The sequence below is a fragment of the Eubalaena glacialis genome, chromosome 18, assembly GCF_028564815.1.
Source record: "Eubalaena glacialis isolate mEubGla1 chromosome 18, mEubGla1.1.hap2.+ XY, whole genome shotgun sequence".
NCBI classification, from domain to species: Eukaryota; Metazoa; Chordata; class Mammalia; order Artiodactyla; family Balaenidae; genus Eubalaena; species Eubalaena glacialis.
Window position 1 is genome coordinate 50,644,388 of NC_083733.1, and position 22,388 is coordinate 50,666,775.

Here is a 22,388-nt window from a genome sequence, read left to right on the forward strand (position 1 = left end):
TTTTAGTAAGATTTTACTATCACAAATAATACAGCTGTCTTTACAGCTGTCTCAGACTCCAGGTTTCTACACAGCTAGCACTGTTGACCTTTGCCTGCTTCTCTTCTTACAGAATGAAGTACCTCTGGACATCACATATGTGTGTGTTTGCATCATTTGGCTTATGCAGCCCTGAAATATGGGAGTTACTTCTGAAGTTGATCCATCTTTATAACCCAAAGAGGGTCAGTGCTATCTCTTTTTCCATTTCATTTTTATGACTTCTAGTATTTCTTTCATTATCAATTCTGTTGGTTTTGTTTTTTTTTTCAGTTGTCCATAGATCAGTTTGATAAAATGGATACTAAAATTTAAAGCTAAAAATAATTGATACATTATGATTTTATAAGGAATTATTTTAAAATAATTTTATCTTTAATTTTAGCTTTATTTTCTAAATCATTTTTTTTCCAGACCATAAGTTAGATATGTTCATTATACAGCATTTGGAAATACTGAAAAGCACAAAAAGGAAAATTAAAAATCACCAGTAATCCCATTATCCAGAGTTACCGCTATTATTATTATTGTTAATTATTATAATATAAACATAATTACTACTAAGTGTACAGTAATGATTAATGGCCCATAAGTGCAGTTCTGGGTTGTTCTGCCCTATAAATTCACTAGGTGGCAATATGGTAGGAGCTACAAATAGCTTATGAATGATTGACTCAGTTGTCTTGCATATCGGAGACTCATGCTGTTAAATTATATTTTTGTTGTTTAAAAAAAAATGTATTTACAAAGCAAAAATGTAAAAGCAAAAATATTCCCAACACTTGTAATCTAAATAATGTCTTTCTTATATAGATATGTATAATGCGATATTCAATACCGATATTAATACTGCTGTATCTGTGCTATAAGGTAAGGCTGATTGTCCTCATTCCTGTCTTTAATCTATTTAGCAGAATAATTGCTTTGACTCAGTGTACTTTGTGTGTCATTGGCAAGTAGAGTGGTTTGCAGAACTTACAAATACCTACTTAGCTTCTTCTTATGGCAGTTGACATTGATAGGAAGAGTGATGTACTTCCCAAAATGGGATTTAACAGGTAAAAACATTATAACAAAAAAAACTACAATTTAATTATTCTAATTAATTTTGGTTTTGACTTACTAGTCAGCTGATGTAAATTCTGAAAATAAAGATGTTTTCAGACCTATTTTGAGGTGAATAAAGGAGAAAAATTAGTTTTCCCTGTTACCTGCTTTTTATAGAGTAAGATCCTAAAATGCATCTTACTTTAACCTACATATTTTATTAGATGCTTAAAATCATCTTTGTAAGAGGGCTGGGCACATATAAATACAGTCTAAGTTTAGCCTTGTTATGTCCTTCAGTTTCAGTAGGAAATAAAGAAATTCTTCGTATTCTCAGTTGACTGATTTCTGAAACAGCATTAACTGTGTTTCAATTCTGAGACTCCTCCATACGAGACAGTGAGTCTTTCATCACATCTTTGAGATTTAGAGGCTTGAATTGTTACCTGGGCAGGTAGCTTGGATTGTTTTATCCAATTGAGCTCTTATGCTCTCTTTTTTAAAAAAAATCTTACATATTTTTTACGTTTAGATTTTTTTCTTCAAACTTTATTTTAAGGTAGAACAATGGATTTCAAACTCTACTGTGTATAGTTCCCGATTTGAGAGGGCAGCTGAAGGGAGTGGGGAGGCGGGTGGGACTCTCCTACAGAAAGGATCAGCTATGGCAGCTCAGCTTCTGGGTTTATTTGCTTATATTTTCATGTAAGATTTTATTTGAAGCAAAGGTTTTAGGCTAAAAGAAATGTTTGATAGTCACTGTTAGACAATTCTATTGTAAATATTTCAAAAAATTATGTTCTATCGTGTTCGTATCTATCAAAACATTTGCTGTTATGGGTGGACCACTGTGCCAACTCCCAGATACTAGGAAACAGAAATAGGTCATTTCTGCCACCATGCCTCTGGGAATTTTATTGCTCTACAGTAAATAAATGAAACTTCTTACAAACATCTGGAAAGCAACAATTAAGGATTAGGCAGAGTATATGTTTAATGATGAATGAGGTAGCTTTATTACACATTGATCCTGAGGGATAAAGCACCCTCCTCACAGAAAAGATGCAGCTCGTCATCATTCCTGTCTCACCACTAAAGACATACACACACCGTAACAATCTTTTCCCACTGTCTCTGTGTGTAGGCTGAGTTCCTTTATGTCTCAAATATTTATTTGAAAATTTGTTGATTTTTTAATAGCTACTTGAGGACTTAAGTCTCTTATTCTTAATAACATTGAGGAAGGACATTATAGAAGAAATAAACAAGCAGCATCAGCATCACCTGGGAACTTGTTAGAGATACAGATGTTTGGGTCCTACTCCAGACCTGCTGAATCAGGAGCTCTGGGAGTGGGGTCCAGTGATCCAGGTTTTAACCAGCGCTCCAGGTGGTGCTAATGCACCATCAAACTTGAGAACCCCCTGCAGAGAACAGGGATTCTCAGCAGCGGCACTGTTGACATTTTGTCTAGATAATTCTTTGTCTTAGGAGCTGTCCTGTGCATTATAGGACACTTAGCAGCATCCGTACCTTCTACCCACTACATGCCAATAGCACCAACTTCCAGTTGTGACAATCAAAAATGTTTCTAGACATTGCAAAATGTCCCCTTGCGGGTGTGGCACAATCCCTCCCCAACCCCTCTTGAGAACCACTGCTATAGAAGAACCAATGATAGCACTGAAAAGGCCATCATTTCCTCAGGGAATCTTTGTAGATGTACCCTGAGTAAGAGAGTTAGTAGTAATTCTGAAGAATCCTTCTGAAGACAGGTGGCCTCGCCTCTCTCAGTATTGGACTTCAGGAGAAATCCTAACGCATCCAGCTTTCAGTGTATAAAATAGTTTACGTATTTCAGCTTCTCAAAACTGTATTTGTGTTTTGTAAAATACAAAATCACAAAGAAAATAAAGATCTTATGTATGTATATTAGGGGTTACCCTGAAACTGAATATGTTTTCCAACTATTGAACAGATTTATCTGTAAGAAATACGAACTAATATTTCAAAGCCTGATTTAAGTTTTACATAGCACTTATAATGAGGATTTCAAATTTTCTTGTTCATAATACCTATTTTGCTATATGTCTGCTTAGGATAATCCTGTTTAAAAGGGAAAAGTATGTGCTAGTCTCCACTCTAAAATCAAGAGTTTAATAAAATTATTGCTCTCGTGTTAGTTAACTTATTTGGATACCTAAAATCTCATATAAACTACTGCTGATCATTTAGGAACAGCATTTAGTTAATTCAACATTTGTTTTCACATTGTTTAAGAAGTTTATCATAAGACTGTGTTACCAGATATTAACATTTTCAGAATTAACAGCAACTTTCAAACTAGAAAAATATCTAATAACCATTGAATTCACAGATTTCAAAATATGTTTTATACGAAAATAATTAAAATATCATTTAAAAGTTGGTATTCTATTATTATCAAAATTAATAGGGATAATGGGTAATTGGAATCTTACAGAGGTATCATTTAATCAGTAGTTTTTATTACATCTCTTCTGAAACCTAGGACTAATAGTGCTGACACCTGATTTTCTGTCACCAGCACCAGCAATTTTCCTGATTTACCCACCCAGGAGACAAGATATGAATGAGTAGTAAAAATGGCCAAAGATGAGAAGACAAGAAAGTGATGGGGGTAAAAAAAAAACAGCCATAGACCAGTCAGGTGCCACTTTGCTTCTAGTTAGTGGTTCTTAAATAAAAAGATTATACTTGCAACGTTAATGAAGTGTAGATACATTATCACTGGGCTTCTATTCCAATATAGGAAATGAGTTCTGCAGTTCACCTTAGCATGTATTTAGATGATCAAGTCTTTTTAGCCAACTGCCATTTGATAAAACAGTGAACATTTAATTAATTGTTGAATTAAACAGACAAGTTATATTAGAAAAGCAGTGGATTCAGAGTGTATTTTTACATTATATCTGCATAGCTTAAGTTACTCAAGTTGCGTAGGAGGCACCAGTGGCATAAATACAATACTCAGATGTACCAGATTTTCCTGGACTGTCCTACTTTCAAATATTCTTCTCTCCCTCTGTACCTGTAATTATGTTAATATTCATCAAACCATTTGTCCAGATTTCTAGTTTAAACAATATAATCACCATATCACACAATGAAAAGTTTCCAGTTGTGACTCTGCCACTCTGATCTGAGCAACTCAGGTTATCTATCTCTCTGAGCCGAGGTCTCCAGACTAGTAAAATGAAAAATAAATAGCCATGGTGATGATGCCTTCTGCGTCATCTTTCTCCCTGAGGAGTTGTGAGGATAAAATGAGATTCTGTATTCCAAAGCATTTTTGCAGCTCTAAAATGGTGCTGTCTTCTACAGGGTACATTCTGCATGTAAAGATAAATTACATGAAGTTAGTTAGTCACATTTTTCTCATATCCTGTGAACTTTCTCATGGTTGCGATTCCTGTCATATCCAAATTAATGTTTTACTAGATATTAACACCACATACAACAGCATTTTTATTAGTGTAAAATAAAAGCTCATTTTTTAAAGTTGGCAACACCTCTACTTCTAATTAGCTCCAGCTCACAATAATTTTGGAAACTTTTCTCAGACTTTATCTCACTTCCACTAGAAGGGTTGACTGCAGAAGTGAAGTAGTTCTAATATTCCAGTTACCATGTTTATTTAGTTCACAAGTTATATGCAGTTTCTCCTTTTTCACTTTAATCTTAGTGATAGTTGTGGGTCTGGGGGTGGATTTTGGTTTTGTTTAGTTTTGTTTTTAATTTCAGTTCTGGCCAGGAATGATGGATGAACTCTCCGAGTTGAGAGAATTCTATGATCCAGATACAGTGGAGCTGATGAACTGGATTAAGTAAGAGGATTTTGTTTTTTTAACTTTTAAATTTAAAGTGCCTTTGAAGAGTCACTGTAGACCTCATTTAGTTTTTGGTTTTTTGGTTTTTTTCTGAATCTAATTATGAAGATACATTCACTCTCAAGTTTTTCTTTAAAACTCTATTATTTGCAAATAATTTCTTTCCATTCAAAAAATATTCTCTCTAACCACAATCCCGTGAAGAAGGGAAAGTACCAGTATGGAGAGGGAAACAGAATCAGAGGATGCATTTCAAACCAGTGACAGCAATGGAAATAAAGTTTTATATTCTCTGCCAATTTTATCTTTATCATTTCTTTCATTTTAATACCAATCAAGTTTTCTATTAATACTGACACATAAAATATTCTTTCCTTGTTAATCACTTAAAAATTATACTGTAAACTACAGTTAATTAGAGTCATACTAGCTCAGTGCAGATTTCATTTTAACTAATCATATTGCCCAAGATTAGGCCTAGAGAAAATTTAAAATTCAAAAGCTAGAGCTTTTCCTTTCTTGAACATTATAATGCTTTCATGTTATATTGGTTTTTACTTTTGCCTGCACGGTTGCTTTGCCTCAGCATCCAGCATCAGAATGAGACTTGTGTTTTTCAAAGTTTTGTTAATGAAACCTGCCTCCCACCAGCAAAAACAAACTTTTTTACCCAGAGCAGCACTCCTGTGCCCTGTAATCTTGTATTTCCCTATTTTGTAACCAAAAAGCAGCAGTGTAATTATTCACACTTAAACAGGTGTCGCAAATCTTATGTGACATATTCTGAAAGCATCGGCTGTATTGTCTCCATCACTTAGAATTTTAGTAGCCATGTTGGCACTTGCTGGTGACTAATGTTTACTAACCAGTACAGTTGAGCACTGCTTGTGTATGAAGAGATGGTAAATGTTTGCTAGCTTAGGTCTCTTGAGCACAATACATGGATTTTATAGAGATTTGTATCTAAAATACATATGTGGCTTTGGTCCCAATGTTGGACTGCGTTGACTAGATGCAATGAGTATAATTTTTCATATATTTTCAGGGCTGAGAGTACGAAGTAGTGCTTTGTCTTTATATATTTATTTAACTTTAAATCATGGCAGACAATTATAGAGTAAGTAATTCCTTCAGTATTTATTGTGTAAGGGAAAAGAGGGTTATTCATATAAAGAAAAGCTAATTACTTTTGCATTAGCTATAGTCAACTGGAAATTTATGACATGTGCATCTGAAGGTGAGGCTGATATTTTCTATTTTTCAAATTGCACCATTGATAGGAATGGTGTAGGGTACCCAGTCTGGTAGAATCCTGAAGGTGGCAGATCTCCTGGATCTACTTGGATTGGCATTTTAAAACATCTCACCTGTACTCCCCAGCCTTTTAGGAATTAATTGTAGTGTCATTAAAATTTTATCCTAGCAGAGTTGTCTTTGGCTGTGTCAGACAGGATATACTTCTTGTAACGCCTTTATTTTCATGCTTTTGCTCACAGAAAATTATTTAAAATAACATTTCTGGTTCTGAAAAATTATGGATGAGAGCTTATTCCATGTGTAAAGAAGATAATCTTTTACTCTGCATTTGGGGAGGTGGTCTTTGTTCTTACATTCTCCTTTCCCTAACAGTTCTTCTCCCTGTATGTAGACTTACTCTTTTCACTTTTTAAAAATTCTCAGCAACTGAAGGGTTTGTATTGTTCCAAAAAATTGGTTCTATTGTGATCTAATCTTGCCTGTTTTCCCTTCAAAGTCTTCAAATCTAAATTATTGTTTTTGCGAAATAGCTGCTAGGCATGTTTGTGAAATAAGCTTAAGTGATGATGAATGTATGCCAAAATAGGGTCTGTTTAGACACGAAGTGTATTTGTTTAAATCAACATTTAAATCAGCTCTGGTCTGTAGACTTCGATTCCAAACACAAGTGCATGCATTTATTATTCTTTTAACCTGCCCTGATTTCTTCTGTTTTTAAAACATAAAATATGACCTTCTGCTTTCACTCCACTACCTTGATTAGTCACACAGTGTTTGTGATATTAGTAGGTCTGAGCTGTGCTAGAGAAAAGGCTGTGGGCTAAGGATACATGGAGTGTATCTGAAAATCTGTTTGAAATTGTCTAAGGGCAGCAGCCAGACCTCTGGTCCCCACCCAGCACTGTTAGTGAGGGACATCTCCTCCCCATCCTGTCTGCTTCTGTTCTCAGATAACCAAAGTGGCACACTCACATCTGTCCTTTGTCAGGGCAGTCGTGACAGCATCTGTTGGGGTGGGAGCGCAGCTTCCCTTACAGGATGGCTGTCTGCCCTCCGGGATGAGTGAGAACAAGGAACAGTGACCTGCAGAAACTCGAGGGGACACAAATGACCCTCCACTTCGGCACAGGGCAACTCTTGCATATAGTGTTGAGAAGAAGCTACCGCCATCTCCCAGTCTGCCTCGTGTACTTGATGCTGGGGCTTCATGCTTGATGCTTCGGGATTAAATTCTCTTTGATCAGCAAGGATCTTTTGTTGCAGTCAGGCCCCCAGAGTCTTCCCTATGAGAAGTAGGGCGACATCCGCATGCCTTCCACAACCCCGGCCTGTGTGTTCACCGGGCTGGTTGCCTGCCTTCCACGTTATACTGAGGTGCTGCACGCCCTGTTTTCCAGCAGATTTAAATGCACGTGTTCACATTAACCCCTTTTTACTGATGATGTTTCCTGAATACGAAGATTTAAAACCTGGTTTTTTGTTTCTGTTTTCTTACTTTCTGGTATGTCTTTCAGCAAAACCCAGTTAGTACTTTCATAGGTTTTATGTGTGATTAGAAAGCACGTTTACTTCATCAAGGCCAAGTGTCACAGCAATTGGTAGTTCATACCTCGTTGCTTAGAGTGTTTCATTTTTGGCTCCTGAAACATTTCTTTGACATTGTGCAATTAAGATAGACTGTAGATTTGACTGTTTTGAAGTGTGACATTTTACCTACTTGGCTTTAGGAGATTTTCACTAGAAATAGTTTCTTTTCAGTGATGAAGCCTGCATGTGCAGTATTTTCTCAATGGACCTGAGGAAATGGACCAAACTTCCTTCACATTTAATCAAAGCAGAGAGAATTACTGTATATTTTAAACATGATGTGGGTTAAGTTCAGACCTTAAATGCCTGTAAGCCTCTTTTATACTTAATGAATCATTTTGTGGCATTTGCATAATTCTATAAATTTTTGAAGTGTAGATAAAACAAATGTTCACACATTATATTATAATGCTTAGTTTCCCCATTAGTTCAACAGTAATTAACTTGTTGAAGCTTAGAGCTTCAAGAATAAATGAGATTATTTGTTCAAAATGCCATCAGGTCTTCCTGGAATGACATTTAAATTATATAATGTAAATCCATTTGACCTGTGAGTCCTTGTCATTATTTAGTGACATTTCTTACAGAATAAATTGTTTGCAGGTTGGGCAGCCTGCTATGGAGCTTGGCAGAGAACTATAAAAACAAATTATTCTTTCATTTTATACATCATTTGTTCAAACATTGGTAAAAATTGCTTTGTTTTTCTATAATAGAGAAGTGTCATTCAGTGGTTAAAAGCACATTAGCTATTTTAGACACAGACCACAGACTGTGTCAGCAAAAGTATCTGTGAAGGAAGAATACCCATCATTACATCTGTCATACTGCATATTTTAAGTTAAAGACAAAGAATCCCTTCTCCCTTTGCCTACTGAGATTACCACAGAAAATGTAAAATACTGTGAATCTAGGTTTTTAAAGTCTAGGAAATGTGATTCTTTTTTTCATTTTGTTTCACTTCGCTTGTTTTACTTTTTGCATTTGCTTTATGGATAAACTTAAATATTTAAGAGAGCAGTTAAATATCCCAGATTTACCATAGGGCTAGCATATAAAACCAAATCAGACAATCAAGTGAATAAACATCATCTCTAGTATGCTTGGAAGTGAGTCGTTGTCAAAGAAATATTATATCTAATCCATTAAGGTACTTGTATTTTGCTATTTAAAATAAAACCAAGGACCTTTAGTGAAAGACTGTTAAAAATCCAGAGGACTGTAGCACCAGCAGTTGAGACGGATTGCGTTTCTTTTAAACTTCCTGACTCTTTACTAATGAGGCCAAATATTAAAACTTGTCACAATCGAATGAGCTTTGTTCCATTTTTTCCTCAACTCCTCTAAGCAGTCATGTGACATGACTTGCTCACCTGGTGATGGCTGCTGTCGCCTTGGGGACCACACCCACTGGGGCAGCAGGGAGCAGCAAGTGCTCCGAGAGCCTGCGGAGGGGAGAGGCCGTCTTTACTGTGTCTGATGTGTTCCGTTTCCAGCACAGCTGCAGGCCCTCAGAAAGCAGTCGTCAGGATGTGGTGGACTAACTATGGGCTTGTTTTCAAGTGTTTGCTTGTAATGAGAGCTGAGTCTATTAGCCAGTAAGCTTCTTGAAGACAGGGTATCACCAGCCCTGCACATAGTAGGCCCTCAGTAATAACTTTTGGCTGAATAAAGAATAACCTTATAACTCCCCAGCAAGCAGTTTAGGATTTTTGACATTTTAAACCTTTGTGAACTGTATAACTCATCAAAGTATTGTGATGATAGCCCAGGAAGGGGCAGGTGAAACCTCTGTCATTAGCCATGAATAGATAACAGGCCAGTCATCTATCTCTGCCACAACTAGAAACAGCTCTGTGCATCTCCCTGATGCTGAATCCTGTTAAATATTCAAAATGATGATGCTGGGACAGCCTAAAGATTTGAATGGATACTATCAGCTCAGCTGCTGGATTTGTCGTTTGTGAAGAGAGACAAGTTTGGCACTCTTAGGCAGTAAGACAGTACAGACCAGGATGGTTCTCTCTCTGTTAGCTCTCACCTCTACCTCATGCTTTGCCAGACATGGAGACCAGACTCATCTTCTCCCTGCATTCTAAATCTCTTTGGTTCAGAGGACCCAAAGGCAGCCACTTTGTGACATTAATTGTATAATTTATTGCAGTAGAATGGTTTGTGCCAGTTAAGAGTATACAGAAGGAAAGAAGACTGGTTTGGAAAAATGGTGACATTTTCTTTAATTTTATTTGTCCATATTTATTGTCTTTAGCAATTACGGTACACTGTAAATGAGGGCAGCATGGTATATATGGCACAGACTAAGCGTTTAGTAAGTATTCATTGAATAAAATGGAATTTTTATATAAACCTTTCACTAAGGAACTCAGTGCACCTCTTTTCATTTAAACCCTCCTATTTCCCTGACCACATGGGACACATGTCAAGAACTCCTTATAAATTGCTGGTTCAGGGGGACAGAGCAGACATCTGTTTATGCCTGTGTTCCTGGGTCTGGTTGTCAGAATGATGACATCCTATGAAGCACAGCCAAGTTCACATAAAAGTTTTTCTCTTGTAATCCATTCTGGGGTCTGACAGGAATAAGGGAGGGTGCAGATTGTGTCATTCCCTGTGTGCTGCTTGTAATTCTATCCACTTTTTTCCATCACTTAAGAAAGCTTATTGGAATTCGAGTGAACGAGAGTGTCATTGTTAGAAAATCTTGCATTTTCCAAAAGTAAATTACTTGTAACTGTTTCAGCTTGAGCTGTAGGATGCCTTGCTTGTAGACATCTAGAGGCCTCTCTGGATGGCATTCGTGCTGTAGTCTTAGCATTAAAATGGAGTAAGTAGAACATCCTCATGGAATATGTGAATATGATGAGGCTTCTCTTAGAAACTTGAACACTAGAGCAAGTTTCATGCCCTGATGTCCAGAAACATTGAGGAGAACGGCCTGCTGTGGCTTTTTCTGCAAAGTATGTTGAGCTTTAATGATTTCAATTAGACTCCTCAAAAAAACTTACGTCCATCATTTTAACTCACCCTAGCAGCCATACACTCCTTGTTCTTAACACAGGAAGGGTGAATATATCTTGCAGTATTCCTACTGGGCCTGTATCAGAAATTCTGCATTGAGGAGAGTCCATGGAACAGCCGTTATGTTCTTCACAATAAAATGACACCTCGTTGATTTGCAGGTGGCTCCCAGGTTTTAAAAAAAATGGAAGGGAATTAAATGAACTACTAAGATTCTTTTTTTCCGGGGGGAAAGGAAAAATGCTTTCACAGAAATCAGGAAGTCTTTCCCTTGGCCCTCCATCACTGTCCCTCGCATCCCGTGGGGAGGCAGAGAATCACAGCTTGGTGATAATTGGAAAGTAAGATCTTAATTTAATATCAGAATACCCTGTGTTCCTTAAGATGCATGTAGTCTTTCATAATCAGGACTAAAGGAAAGGAATACATAAAATACTTCTGCTTCTGCATCAGAAATATTGTACATCTTCATACTGAGTATGATAAGGTATCTGCTAATTCAGAATCTTCTTTCTGTGTTCTTTAGTTTTTACTAATTCTTTTTTTTCTAAAAAGTAATTTATAGTAATATCTGTGATCTTTTTTTTCTTGTTTTAACCAAAAACCCTTGGAATTGACTCATGGCAACTGCAGTTTCTGGCTTTATAATTTGTTTTACTCCAGGCAGCCCTTTTAGTTAAGTTTAATACAAAAAGCCCTGGCAGTCTTCTAAGGCCTCGTGTTAGAATCTGCCTCTTTGGAACAAGAGCAGGAGAGGGTTGTGGGTTTTAGCCTAGAAGACTGAGGAGATACCCACATCCTAAGACAATTCATTATAAGAGTAAACCCATCAAAACAGTAAATTAGAAGCTTTGTCAAAAACAGATACGAGGGCTTCCCTGGTGGCTCAGTGGTTAAGGATCCGCCTGCCAATGCAGGGGACACGGGTTCGAGCCCTGGTCCGGGAAGATCCCACATGCCGCAGAGCAACTAAGCCCGTGCGCCACAACTACTGAGCCTGCACTCTAGAGCCCGTGAGCCACAACTGCTGAAGCCCGCGCACCTAGAGCCCGTGCTCAACAAGAGAAGCCACTGCAATGAGAAGCCCGCGCACCGCAACAAAGTAGCCCCTGCTCGCCACAAGTAGAGGGAAAAAAAAAAAAAAAAAAAAAAAAAAAAAAAAAAAAACAGATACGAAAAATTTCATAGAACAGTTTGAGTGCAAATCAGAATCTCGAGCAGCCTCCTGTGTTCTTCCCGACTCGTAGCCCTTCCTAACATAGCTGGGTGATCCTGAGTGTGTGATATTATCTTCATGGAAGCCTTAGCAGTGAGGTTAATTTAGACTCTAAAATCTTTTTTTTTTTTTTACATTTTTATTGGAATATAATTGCTTTACAATGTTGTGTTAGTTTCTGCTTTATAACAAAGTGAATCAGTTATACATATGTTCCCATATCTCTTCCCTCTTGCGTCTCCCTCCCTCCCACCCTCCCTATCCCACCCCTCTAGGTGGTCACAAAGCACCGAGCTCATCTCCCTGTGCTATGCGGCTGCTTCCCACTAGCTATCTATTTTACGTTTGGTAGTGTATATGTGTCCATGCCACTCTCTCACTTCGTCCCAGCTTACCCTTCCCCCTCCCCACGTCCTCAAGTCCATTCTCTGGTAGGTCTGCGTCTCTATTCCTGTCTTGCCCCTAGGTTCTTCATGACCTTTTTCTTTTAGCTCTAACACTCCAAGGAAGGCTGTGTTTGCTGGAAGCATGCAGTTACTGGCCGGCGTCAAGCTGTGCACGGGAAGGACCTTAACCAACCACCCGCACTACGAGGACAGCAGCCTGAGAGAGCGAACCAAAGCGGTGAGCGCCTCTCCCGGCTCTTTGTGGGGCAGCAGCGGGCTGGCCCGTGTCTGGTAAAGCCTGGGCTCCTGCTGCCTGCAGGTTATGAGGGGAAGGCAGAGCTGAAGTGCCCGTCAGGACTTGCATCTCCAGAGTCTAGACCTTGGCCTGCCCCGTCTGTTAAAGGCATGCTGTTTCAGCCTTCTGTTCCTCTCGGGTAGAGGAGTAAACTGAGGAGGAGAACACCTTGAGATGTACAGGGCAGAGTGTTAGAGGACAGAGTCCTCAGAGCTTTGAACTGCAGGGAGAAGGAAAGGGGGAAAGGCATACTGGTCACATTTTTTAATGGGCTGTTTCTCGCACGTGTGTGTGTGTGTGTGTGTGTGTGTGTGTGAGTGAGAGAGAGAGAGAGAGAGAGAGAGGGAGAGAGAATAGGCAACACAGCCACACAGTTAAAAGCTCAGAGCATGCAAAAGAGAACATAGTGAAAAGTCTCCATCCCACCCCTGTCTTCCAGCTACTGGTTCCCCTCCCAGGAGGCAAATAACATTACCAGTAATTTTATGTATATACAAATGTGTGTGTGTGGAGATATACATGAATTCATATTCTTTCCCCCCCTTTTTACAAAAGAACTAATTACATCTTGCTTTTTTTGGCACTTCATGTATTTTGGAGATCATATCAGCATATCGACAGCTTCCCTGCCATTTTTAAAGCTGCATATAATATTTTGTTAACGTGGATGTGGCAAATTTTATTTGACCGTTTAGGTTGTTTCCCTGTCTTCTGCAATTATACAGCAATTTCCCAAATGATACGCCTGTATAAGCATCGCTCTGCACAGGCACAAAGTGTCTGTCCGCACATGAGGTTCTTAGACGTGAAGTTGCTGGGTCACAGGGCGTGGGCATTTGTAATCGAGGTAGAATTACCAAGTCTGTATGAATTATGCCAGTTTACACTCCAGTCAGTGCTACAGAAGTGTACCTGTCTTAGTCCTCGCCAGCAGTGGTTTCAAACTTTTTAATGTTTTATATCAGTCACTTCTTAATCTTGGTGGCTGAAAATTTGTTGAAAAGTCTTGTTTGGGGGGTGAGATTTAACTAGCCTAAAAGTAAATGATTTTTACTAAATACTCCATTTTTAGGAGAATCTTCTTAACATAGATTCCTGCTAAAATGGGAATTTTTCAACTAGCCCAGGTGTTCCAGATGGCCCTGAGTTAGCTAGAGGAAGAGGGGAGGGTACCTGGATCACCAGACCCCAAAGTTCAGCTAGGAGGTGGCCACCACTTTGACTCGAGAGAGATGCAGATAGAGACATGTCAGAGGCACAGGGAGTCCTGTGTCCCGTCCTCTCCAAGATCCAGTCCCTGCCTAGGTGCTGAGTTTTATGCCCTAAAAACTGATAATGTTGAAGGTCCTAGTGCCCTTCTTCAGTCATGACCTTCAGATCCTTGGACTGCCTTAGTCTGAGGCTGGTGCTGGACTGTAGGCAGGATGACCTCGCAGTGTTAGCAGTAGAAGCAGATAACCCCCCACCATTTCAGCATATCCGCTCAGACCTGCTGACCTAGGCTCTCAGAACCCAGTCTCTTAAGTCAGAGGCATATCATTAGAAATCAGTGGGCGACAAAGGAAGCAGCACCTCTCTTCATTACCCCTCCCCCAACACACACACACACACACACCATTCTACCTTTCCCAGCGCCAAGTCCCAGGATATAGGCCACTCACCATCTGCCTGTATTCACTTAAGGTGTGTGAAGCTGGTGGTGACTGGGGAGGCGTGCCTCCTGTTGAACTGCCACTGGGCGCTGCAAGTTGCTCTTCCTCCAGGAAGGACGAGAGAGAGAGAGAAAGTGTAGGGTCTCCTGGTCAAGCTGAGTGCAGCAGAACAGCAGTAGAGCAAGGGTGCTGCCCCTGCCTGGGGCCAGGGACCCTATGGGGGTCCTGTTCCCCAACTGCCACTCTCAGAAGCTGGGTCTCCTTACAAGTATCTGTGCCTCCAGACTGTACCACCACCCCTAATGGACCCTTTTAGTCTAAAGGTCCCCTTTGTAAAGGCAGAGACTGTGTCTTATTTACTTAATCGCATTATTTACCTTGGTGAAGCATTCTTAGAATTGGCATCTACTGATGAATATATTCATAACTCAGTACATCCTAAATCCAAATCTCTTTGGCATCTACATCCAAATGTATTCAGCATGACTCACTCTCCCCCATCCCAACAACTTTTTTTGGGGGGGGGGAATTTCTCACACACACTCCAGGACTACAGGTGACTGAGCGACCTGCACAGGAAGAGGCGGGGGAGCTGGGTGTCTGCGATTAGGCTCAACCCCTGTGGGAGGTTGCAGCAATAGATAGTCCTTGACAAACTTCCCAGCAGTTAAGTGGTATTTTGCCCTATTCCATTTTTATCTTGTTTTGAAGGTCTATCAGATATATGCAAAGAGGGCCCCAGAGGAAGTGCACGCCCTGCTAAGGTCCTTTGGCACCGACTACGTGATCCTGGAAGACAGCATCTGCTATGAGCGCAGGCACCGCCGGGGCTGCCGGCTGCGAGACCTGCTGGACATCGCCAACGGACACGTAAGCGTGCCATCTGCCATGTGCGGGGCGTCCCCTGGGGAGGAGAGGGTCCAGTGTGAGTCCTAAGGAGTGTAACTACCTTTATACCTTGTAGAATTGCACGACGGATCAAGCATTCACCTCCGTTGCGTTCTGCAGAACCCCTACCTTGGCACGTTAGTGACTTGCCCCGGGGGCTGGAGGGGCGGGAGAGATGAGAGGGGAGCTCTTGTCCCCACTGTCACACCAAACAGAGCAACTCTGTCTTCAGCTGGTCTGTGTCATGAGGCTCTGCATAGAATTTATTTTTTAAGGTTTTGCTACTAAAGTGAAAAAGAAAACGTCAACCTTTTAAACTGCTGCTCCAAAGCGTCATTTTGGCTTATAGGAGTGGCCATGATGGCGGTGCACCAACCCACCACCCACCTCCCAGCCTGTGTGGTAGAATGAATCTCACTCCTCTCCCTGCTCTCTTGTTGGGTGTCCCTTTTCGTCCACTGGCACACTTCCACAAAGATGGCTTTCTATGGCCAAGCTTACACTCCTGAGCAGGAAAACAAGCTACTTCTCTTTTCTTCCTTCTGAGGAAAATGTTTTCGGAGCTATGCCAGGTCTCAGATAGAGAAAACAGAAGATTTTCACCCTTTAGAGGTGGTGTGTGCTGTAATTATTGGTATAAAAGCTGATAGATATTTCTATAATGAGTGGGGGGAAAAAGTGATAAACCTAGCCTACATCTGAAAAAAATAAATAAATAAAACCTTGACTGTACAGAATTTGAGATTCAGAACACTTCAGATCTACTGTCTTAGCAAATTTCAAGTGCAGAGTACAGTATTATTAACCCTAGTCACCATGCTGTACATTAGGTCACCAGAGACTTACTCATTTCATAACGGCAAGTTTATACCCTTTGACCAACATGAATGTATTGATTAACTTGATTGTAGTAATCATTTCACCATGAATATGTATATCAGATCATCAGATTGTATACCTTAAATATATACAATTTTATATGTTAATTATGCTTCAATAAAGCTGAGGCAAAAAAAGAATATGAGATTTGATTTTTGTTCAAGGAAAATAACTGTCCATAACTATCTTGAATTCAGAGGAGGTACAGACAAAATACATGCATTTAAATTTTGCTTTGTGTGTAACTTTTTCTAACTAGGCCATCTAATGAGTTGCAGAACTTTCTCTGGTCATAGTAATTCTTGTCTGTGTTTCATTTTTTGAGAGGGAATGGTGTAGTATGTTCCTCAGGACAAGGAGATCCAAGCTCTGCTTCTAGCTTTGCCATTAAAGGTGAACATTGTTTGACACCGAACTCTGCTCTTCAGCCTAGGGTCACACTTCCAAAGGGGAAAGGGATGGACCAGATGATCTCCAAGCAGCCGTTGACATTCATTCAGTTTAAGTTCACTAGCATGTCATTCTTAAAGAAACCCAATCCCTATTCCTACTTCTGTTTGTCTTTTGTAAATACGATTTTTTTCCAAATTGTATTGGTTTTGTTTTGGCTTTAGATGATGGATGGCCCGGGAGAGAATGATCCAGATTTGAAACTTGCAGGCGACCCTCGCTTTTGCGAAGAGATAAAAAGAAACCTGCCCCCCTACACAGCATACTTCACTAGAGTGTTTCAGAACAAAACATTCCACGTTTACAAGCTATCCAGAAACAAGTAACAGAGCTTTCTATTTAATCTCTATTTTTGATATGTGAAACTCCATCATAATGAAACTCAATAGATAACGTTTCAAATGTAATTAGGTAACCGGTACCTTAAAGCTGTGATATGATTAAGTCTACAAATGTTTACACAAGCATTACCATCTTTGAAAGTATCTTATACATGCTTCAGTCTTTGTCTTGTTTCATTAATGTTCTTTAGCCTAAACGTTTTCAACTTTCTAAAAGTGATCTAGAATTTTGTCGTTGGGGAGAACAGTTAAGTGTTCCATAGGTAGCCTGAACAGCTGCATATCATGTTGGAAATCTAGAGCCTGTTTCAAGATTTGAAATACTTCTAATTTTTAATTGACTTACAACAGCTATAGTTGAATCGAATTGAGGGGATACATAATTAAATTATTTAATACTTTTTCACTAGTGAAGACCAACTGGTGGCTTTTTAAAAAGCTCTCTATTGTCCTGTTTCACCTAAAAATTTTATAATGTTTTTCATTTGTCATGCTTTTAATATTTTTTTAAAATCATGTTAGGTCTTCATATGTATCTAAAATTTTTTGTTGTGCTCCATCTGAAATGTAATGTGTAGCACTTCAGTAGTATGTGTCAGTGTGTGTATGTGTGTACACGCGCATGTGCATGAATGTTTTAATGCTGGACACAGAAAAGTGTTACAAGTTCCATATTGTAAGTCCTTAAGGCAGCAGAAATGTTATGTAGCTGAGTAGAATTCGTTACTGTATAGTGTTACTATTTTAAAACCTGTTGATACTATTTAATCTGTCCTGCAAGTAAGAAAATTCTTCTTCATTTCTTACTCGTTCAAATTTACTGGGTTTGCAAAATTTTGTAAACTCTTTGTTTTTAGCCTTTGTATTTTTTTACAGCCTAGAACCTTGCAAAGTCTTACTATTTTTAAAATGTTGTATCTCAACTAACTCACTACTATGATATTTTTGGCAGAGAGCATTTTCATACCAAGTTTGATTTGTGGTCTCCAATCTTACTGTGAGGGCCCTTGATAGGTTGTTCTTTTTCTTACTCAAAGGTAACCAAGTGCCTCTAAGTCATGCTTATTTGTAAACAACGAAGAGGATTATGTGTACCTTGTACCTGCTCAAAAAATTTTTGATAATTGCTTTTGTAATTAATTTCTAATGATAGGGACACGTAAAAGTTACTGATAAAAGCGTATTGTGTATTTAATTAAATCAAGATGGCTAATGAAATTAACTTTCACCTCTCATGCCAGTTGGAAATGATTTAAATATTTCTCCTTGCAATTGCGTTGAAGTAAATCACCGTAGACATGAAGCTGGATATATCACATGTTCAAATGATTTTCTATTCAGCTACTACTTATTAAGCAGTATTCAAAAAGAAATTTTACACTATCATGTTGGGTTCAAGGAAGGATACTTGGCTTTTATCAAAACTTATTTAAATAAAAAATTGACAGTAGCTGGGTTATTAAATTATGCAACTGAAACTCCTGAATTATATCTTTCTTGTATCCCTTAATAAGGTTGGAGACCACTGCAGTTTAGGATAATACAATAATAAAACATTTTAATCAGTACTAAAACTTTAATTAAGCCAGTAATGATGCATGCCTATTGCAGCTGACAGCATGGGTCAGTCCATCCTTCAGTGAGTGCCTTACTCTAATTGAAACCAAGCACATGTAAGGTACAACGTGTTAGACTATCTAGTTACGTTTTTTAAACCCTCTATTACCTTCTCAGAAATATTTCAATTTATTTTAAATATTCCTGTATTATTAATCTATGCATTTGGGTATTTGGAGTTTCAGTATACAAGAAACATGTACTTAAATTTTTATGCTTATCATCACCACATTGATCGCATACAGTAATCCTTTTTTCACAGTTTAGGTGCCATTTGTTGCCAAAACACTTAGTGTTCAGTCTTTAGTGAAAAATATAAAGTGCCAAAAAATCTTGCAAGACAGAATCCATACATACACTCTTTCCAAAACACTGTGACCATATATAGTTGACATTTTTATTTCCTGGTGACCAAATCTCTTAATGAATCATGTTAAATATTTTTAGTGCTCCTCAGTATTCTCTTTTATGACCTTCTCATTGGAGTACATGGGAGGAAAGAGAGGAAAAGCGGCTGACCCTGGCTCTCTAAGCTCCCTGCCACACGATCTCAGTGGCTGTGCTAATGTTTGGTAATATCCTCAATTACGGCTGTATTTTATGGGTAGAAAGACCACTTGATTTTGCTTCAGAGTTAGCATTCAAAAGAACCTCTAAGTACAGTAAGTGCTCTTAATTAACCTTTACTTACGTGACTCACCGGGTCCCTTCACAGTCTCCATCCCTCTTGTAAGCTGACTTCGGCCCAGCACCACTGGGGGCTGCTCCCTGGCGTTCTCACGCCTCTGCTCTCTCCTTTGAGTTCTCTGCCTGCGCCCACCTTGTCTGCATGCTCTACTTCCCGCTGTAAATACACGATTCAACATAAACCCAGGAAATTTTGCTCTAAAATGAAAGGGTTATTTCTGCAAAAATTAGCTTGAATGCTTTGGTAAGATTTGATAAAGGTTGCTGCTAATAAAAATTACTTTTAAATTAATTGTGGTTGGGAAAATTATAAAATATTGGGAGAACTTAAAATTCAAGAAAATTTCTGAGCTTAGATTGCTTCACAGATTTATTTATTTTAGTACTCATTTCACCTTAAAAAAAATCTAGACTGATCAGAAGGTATTAAAAAGTACCCAAATCATATTATTGGTATGATTTATGCAAAAATAAAACTGTAATCATTGGACCCTTATGCAAAGGAAAGGCCTCTGCTTTACATCAAAAGATGAGCAAATGAATGTACAATTATACATTTGAAGTTATGATTCCCTACTTTAACCAACTTTAACTTCATTAAATGACCAACTACTGATACTGATCCCAGTGGCTAATCTACTTCTTCTAGAGTTGAAAGGTTCCAGTCACTTTATTACAGACTTAAAAAATAGGAATTCATTTCAGATATATTAGCCAGGAGCATAATTAGGTGTTATCTAGGCCAATTGTTGTCCACTTAAAGGTGATTTTCTTGACCTTTGTGAGATCAACTAAATAAATTGTGTGTGTGTGTGTGTGTGTGTGTATGTATGTGTTGGGTTGGTGCTGGTGTTGGCAAGGACATAATGTAGGTATTTCATCTGGTCTGCATCTTTACAATTAACTAAAAAGGTTTATTCTGATTCCACATGAACCTTGTAACAATTTTAGCTCATCTTTGGCCAAAACTTACCTGAATTAACTAGAAATAGTCCATTTTTAAATTTTCATTTAAACGTTGGAATTAATAGAAAGACAAAATGTTCTCAGATCATATATCTTCGCCAGTATTTTCCGAAATGCTTTATATATGACAACCTTTTGGCATAGAAGAGAGTGCTTGTCTGTTCATGGAAAAAAACTTGTAGAATGAGAGAGTGGCTTACTTTCTTGTGGCAATTGATTTTCTGTACTTAGTATCGTATGGGTAAAATCTTACAAAGAGCTTTTATAATTTGTTGTACTGGATTGTATGAAGATTATGTACTAAATAAAGCTCTTTTAAGTTACACAAGATGAGTGTCTTTCATTTCTTTGAAGGTCAAAAACCAAGGAACTGGCTTATTGAAGTGTATTAAATATGTGCTAAATAAAGTATAATCACTAAAAGATGGATGTGACAAGGTCTTAATTGTACTTGCTAATGTTGAAGGGGTTTCTTTTTTTCACAAAATTTGGTTTGATAGCTGCTTATTTGCTTTACTTGAACCTCAAGGTTATAGTTAAGACTTCTAAAGAGAAGGCTGCTGTCAGCTGAATTTATCCTCAAAGAGATAAATGCTGTTGTTTTGACCTTTGGATTTGTTTCTACTTCTTGACTAAACTCTCAATCTTTAGTAACTCAGGAAAATGGGTGGTGGCTCACATTTTTGGTAAGAGTGTATAGATAACAAATATGCTTGACTGTTAGGTTGTTCAAAGCAGATATTGAAATTCCAAGCAGAAATGGTCAGGGAGACGGATATACTTCCAAATAGAAGAAAACGGCAGTGGGATCTCAAATATTCGGTACTGACTCTTTATAAGTATACAATTCAGTGTACTTACACTAAAGCTATTAAGTACAAAGCTATTAAGTACATGTTGCTAGAATGGTCTGGCAAATTAAGAATTGCAAACAATATAGATAAGTGAGAGATTCGGGATATGAATGAACTGAATGTGTAGTGGTTTGACATGTGACACAGGCACGTGGCAGATGAAATGCTAGTTCTCTGCCCCTCATCTCAAAACTTTTCAGTTATTTATTTATTTATTTAGCCACGCCATGCAGCACATGGGATCTTAGTTCCCCAACCAGGGTTCAAACCCATGCCCCCTGCTGTGGAAGCACAGAGTCTTAACCACTGGACCTCCAGGGAAGTCCCCCTTTCAGTTAATTTGATATTTAGACATTTGCTTTGTAGGATTGTTCTTCGAAGTGCAGATAACAGAACCATAGGTAATGTGAAATCAATTTAGTGGGTCACAACCAACATTTAGTGGTTGAGAGAGAGAGAGAGGAAAGAGGGAGGAGTGGGGAGAGAGAGGGAAAGGGAAGGGAGAGAGTGGACAGCCAATACAGTAAATATAAGTATTGTTTTGTGAAATATTTGTTTCAGTTATACATGTCGTTATTTGTGCTCTGGGGTGCAATGTCAAATGTATTTCTTACTGTGAGTTTATATTCAGTTTGAAAGCCATGCCCTTATAGCAGGGAGGATTCTGGGAAGATGGCAGTTTGAACTTGGCTCTGTCTTGTCCCCCAACTCTACTGTAGAAGAACTCTTTGAACAATGATGATATTAAAGAATTAAAAATTTTAGGTGTGATACAGACATTGTTATACATTGTTATTTTCTTAGGTCTTTATCTTTTAGAATATATACTGAAATATTTACAGGTGGAATTATATATGTATAGGGTTCATATCAAAGTAATTTTGTGAGGCATGTAGATGAAACAAGGTTGGCCATGAGTTGATATAGTATAAGCTAGTTTGGGATTTTTCATACAGAAAAAAAAAATTAAAACTAACAAATCAGGAAACTAGGAAGATTAAAATTTTAAAGGTAAGAACTGAAATCAATTTTCTAGGGAAAGAGTAGAATAAACAACTCCTCCCCACCAAAAAAATGCTGCATCTTTTAAAAAGATTAATGAAAAAAACACCTGGTAAACCTGATTAAGAAAAAGAGCAAAAGAAGACATAATCCACAGATAGGTTAAAAAGGAAAACTACAGCCTGGCCAATACAGAGAATTTTGCAGCAACTGACAGGACTACCATCTTTTTTTTTTTTAATTTATTTATTTTTGGCTGTGTTGGGTCTTCGTTGCTGCGCGTGGGCTTTCTCTAGTGGCGGCGGGTGGGGGCTACT

At 38.4% G+C, this 22,388-nt stretch overlaps 1 protein-coding gene across 2 annotated transcripts in view; it reads left to right on the top strand.

The window, feature by feature from the left end:
- Positions 1-17,430, top strand: part of DPY19L3 (dpy-19 like C-mannosyltransferase 3) — a 75,119-nt gene extending 57,689 nt beyond the window's left edge. For both annotated transcript variants that reach the window (XM_061173041.1, XM_061173042.1), the window contains 6 exons: positions 113-224; positions 853-909; positions 4,870-4,952; positions 12,546-12,678; positions 15,099-15,257; positions 16,769-17,430. In XM_061173041.1, coding sequence (XP_061029024.1) covers positions 113-224; positions 853-909; positions 4,870-4,952; positions 12,546-12,678; positions 15,099-15,257; positions 16,769-16,930 — 706 coding nt within the window. In that variant the 3' untranslated portion in view covers positions 16,931-17,430. The remainder of the gene's footprint in view (positions 1-112; positions 225-852; positions 910-4,869; positions 4,953-12,545; positions 12,679-15,098; positions 15,258-16,768) is intronic.
- Positions 17,431-22,388: the final 4,958 nt, after the last annotated feature.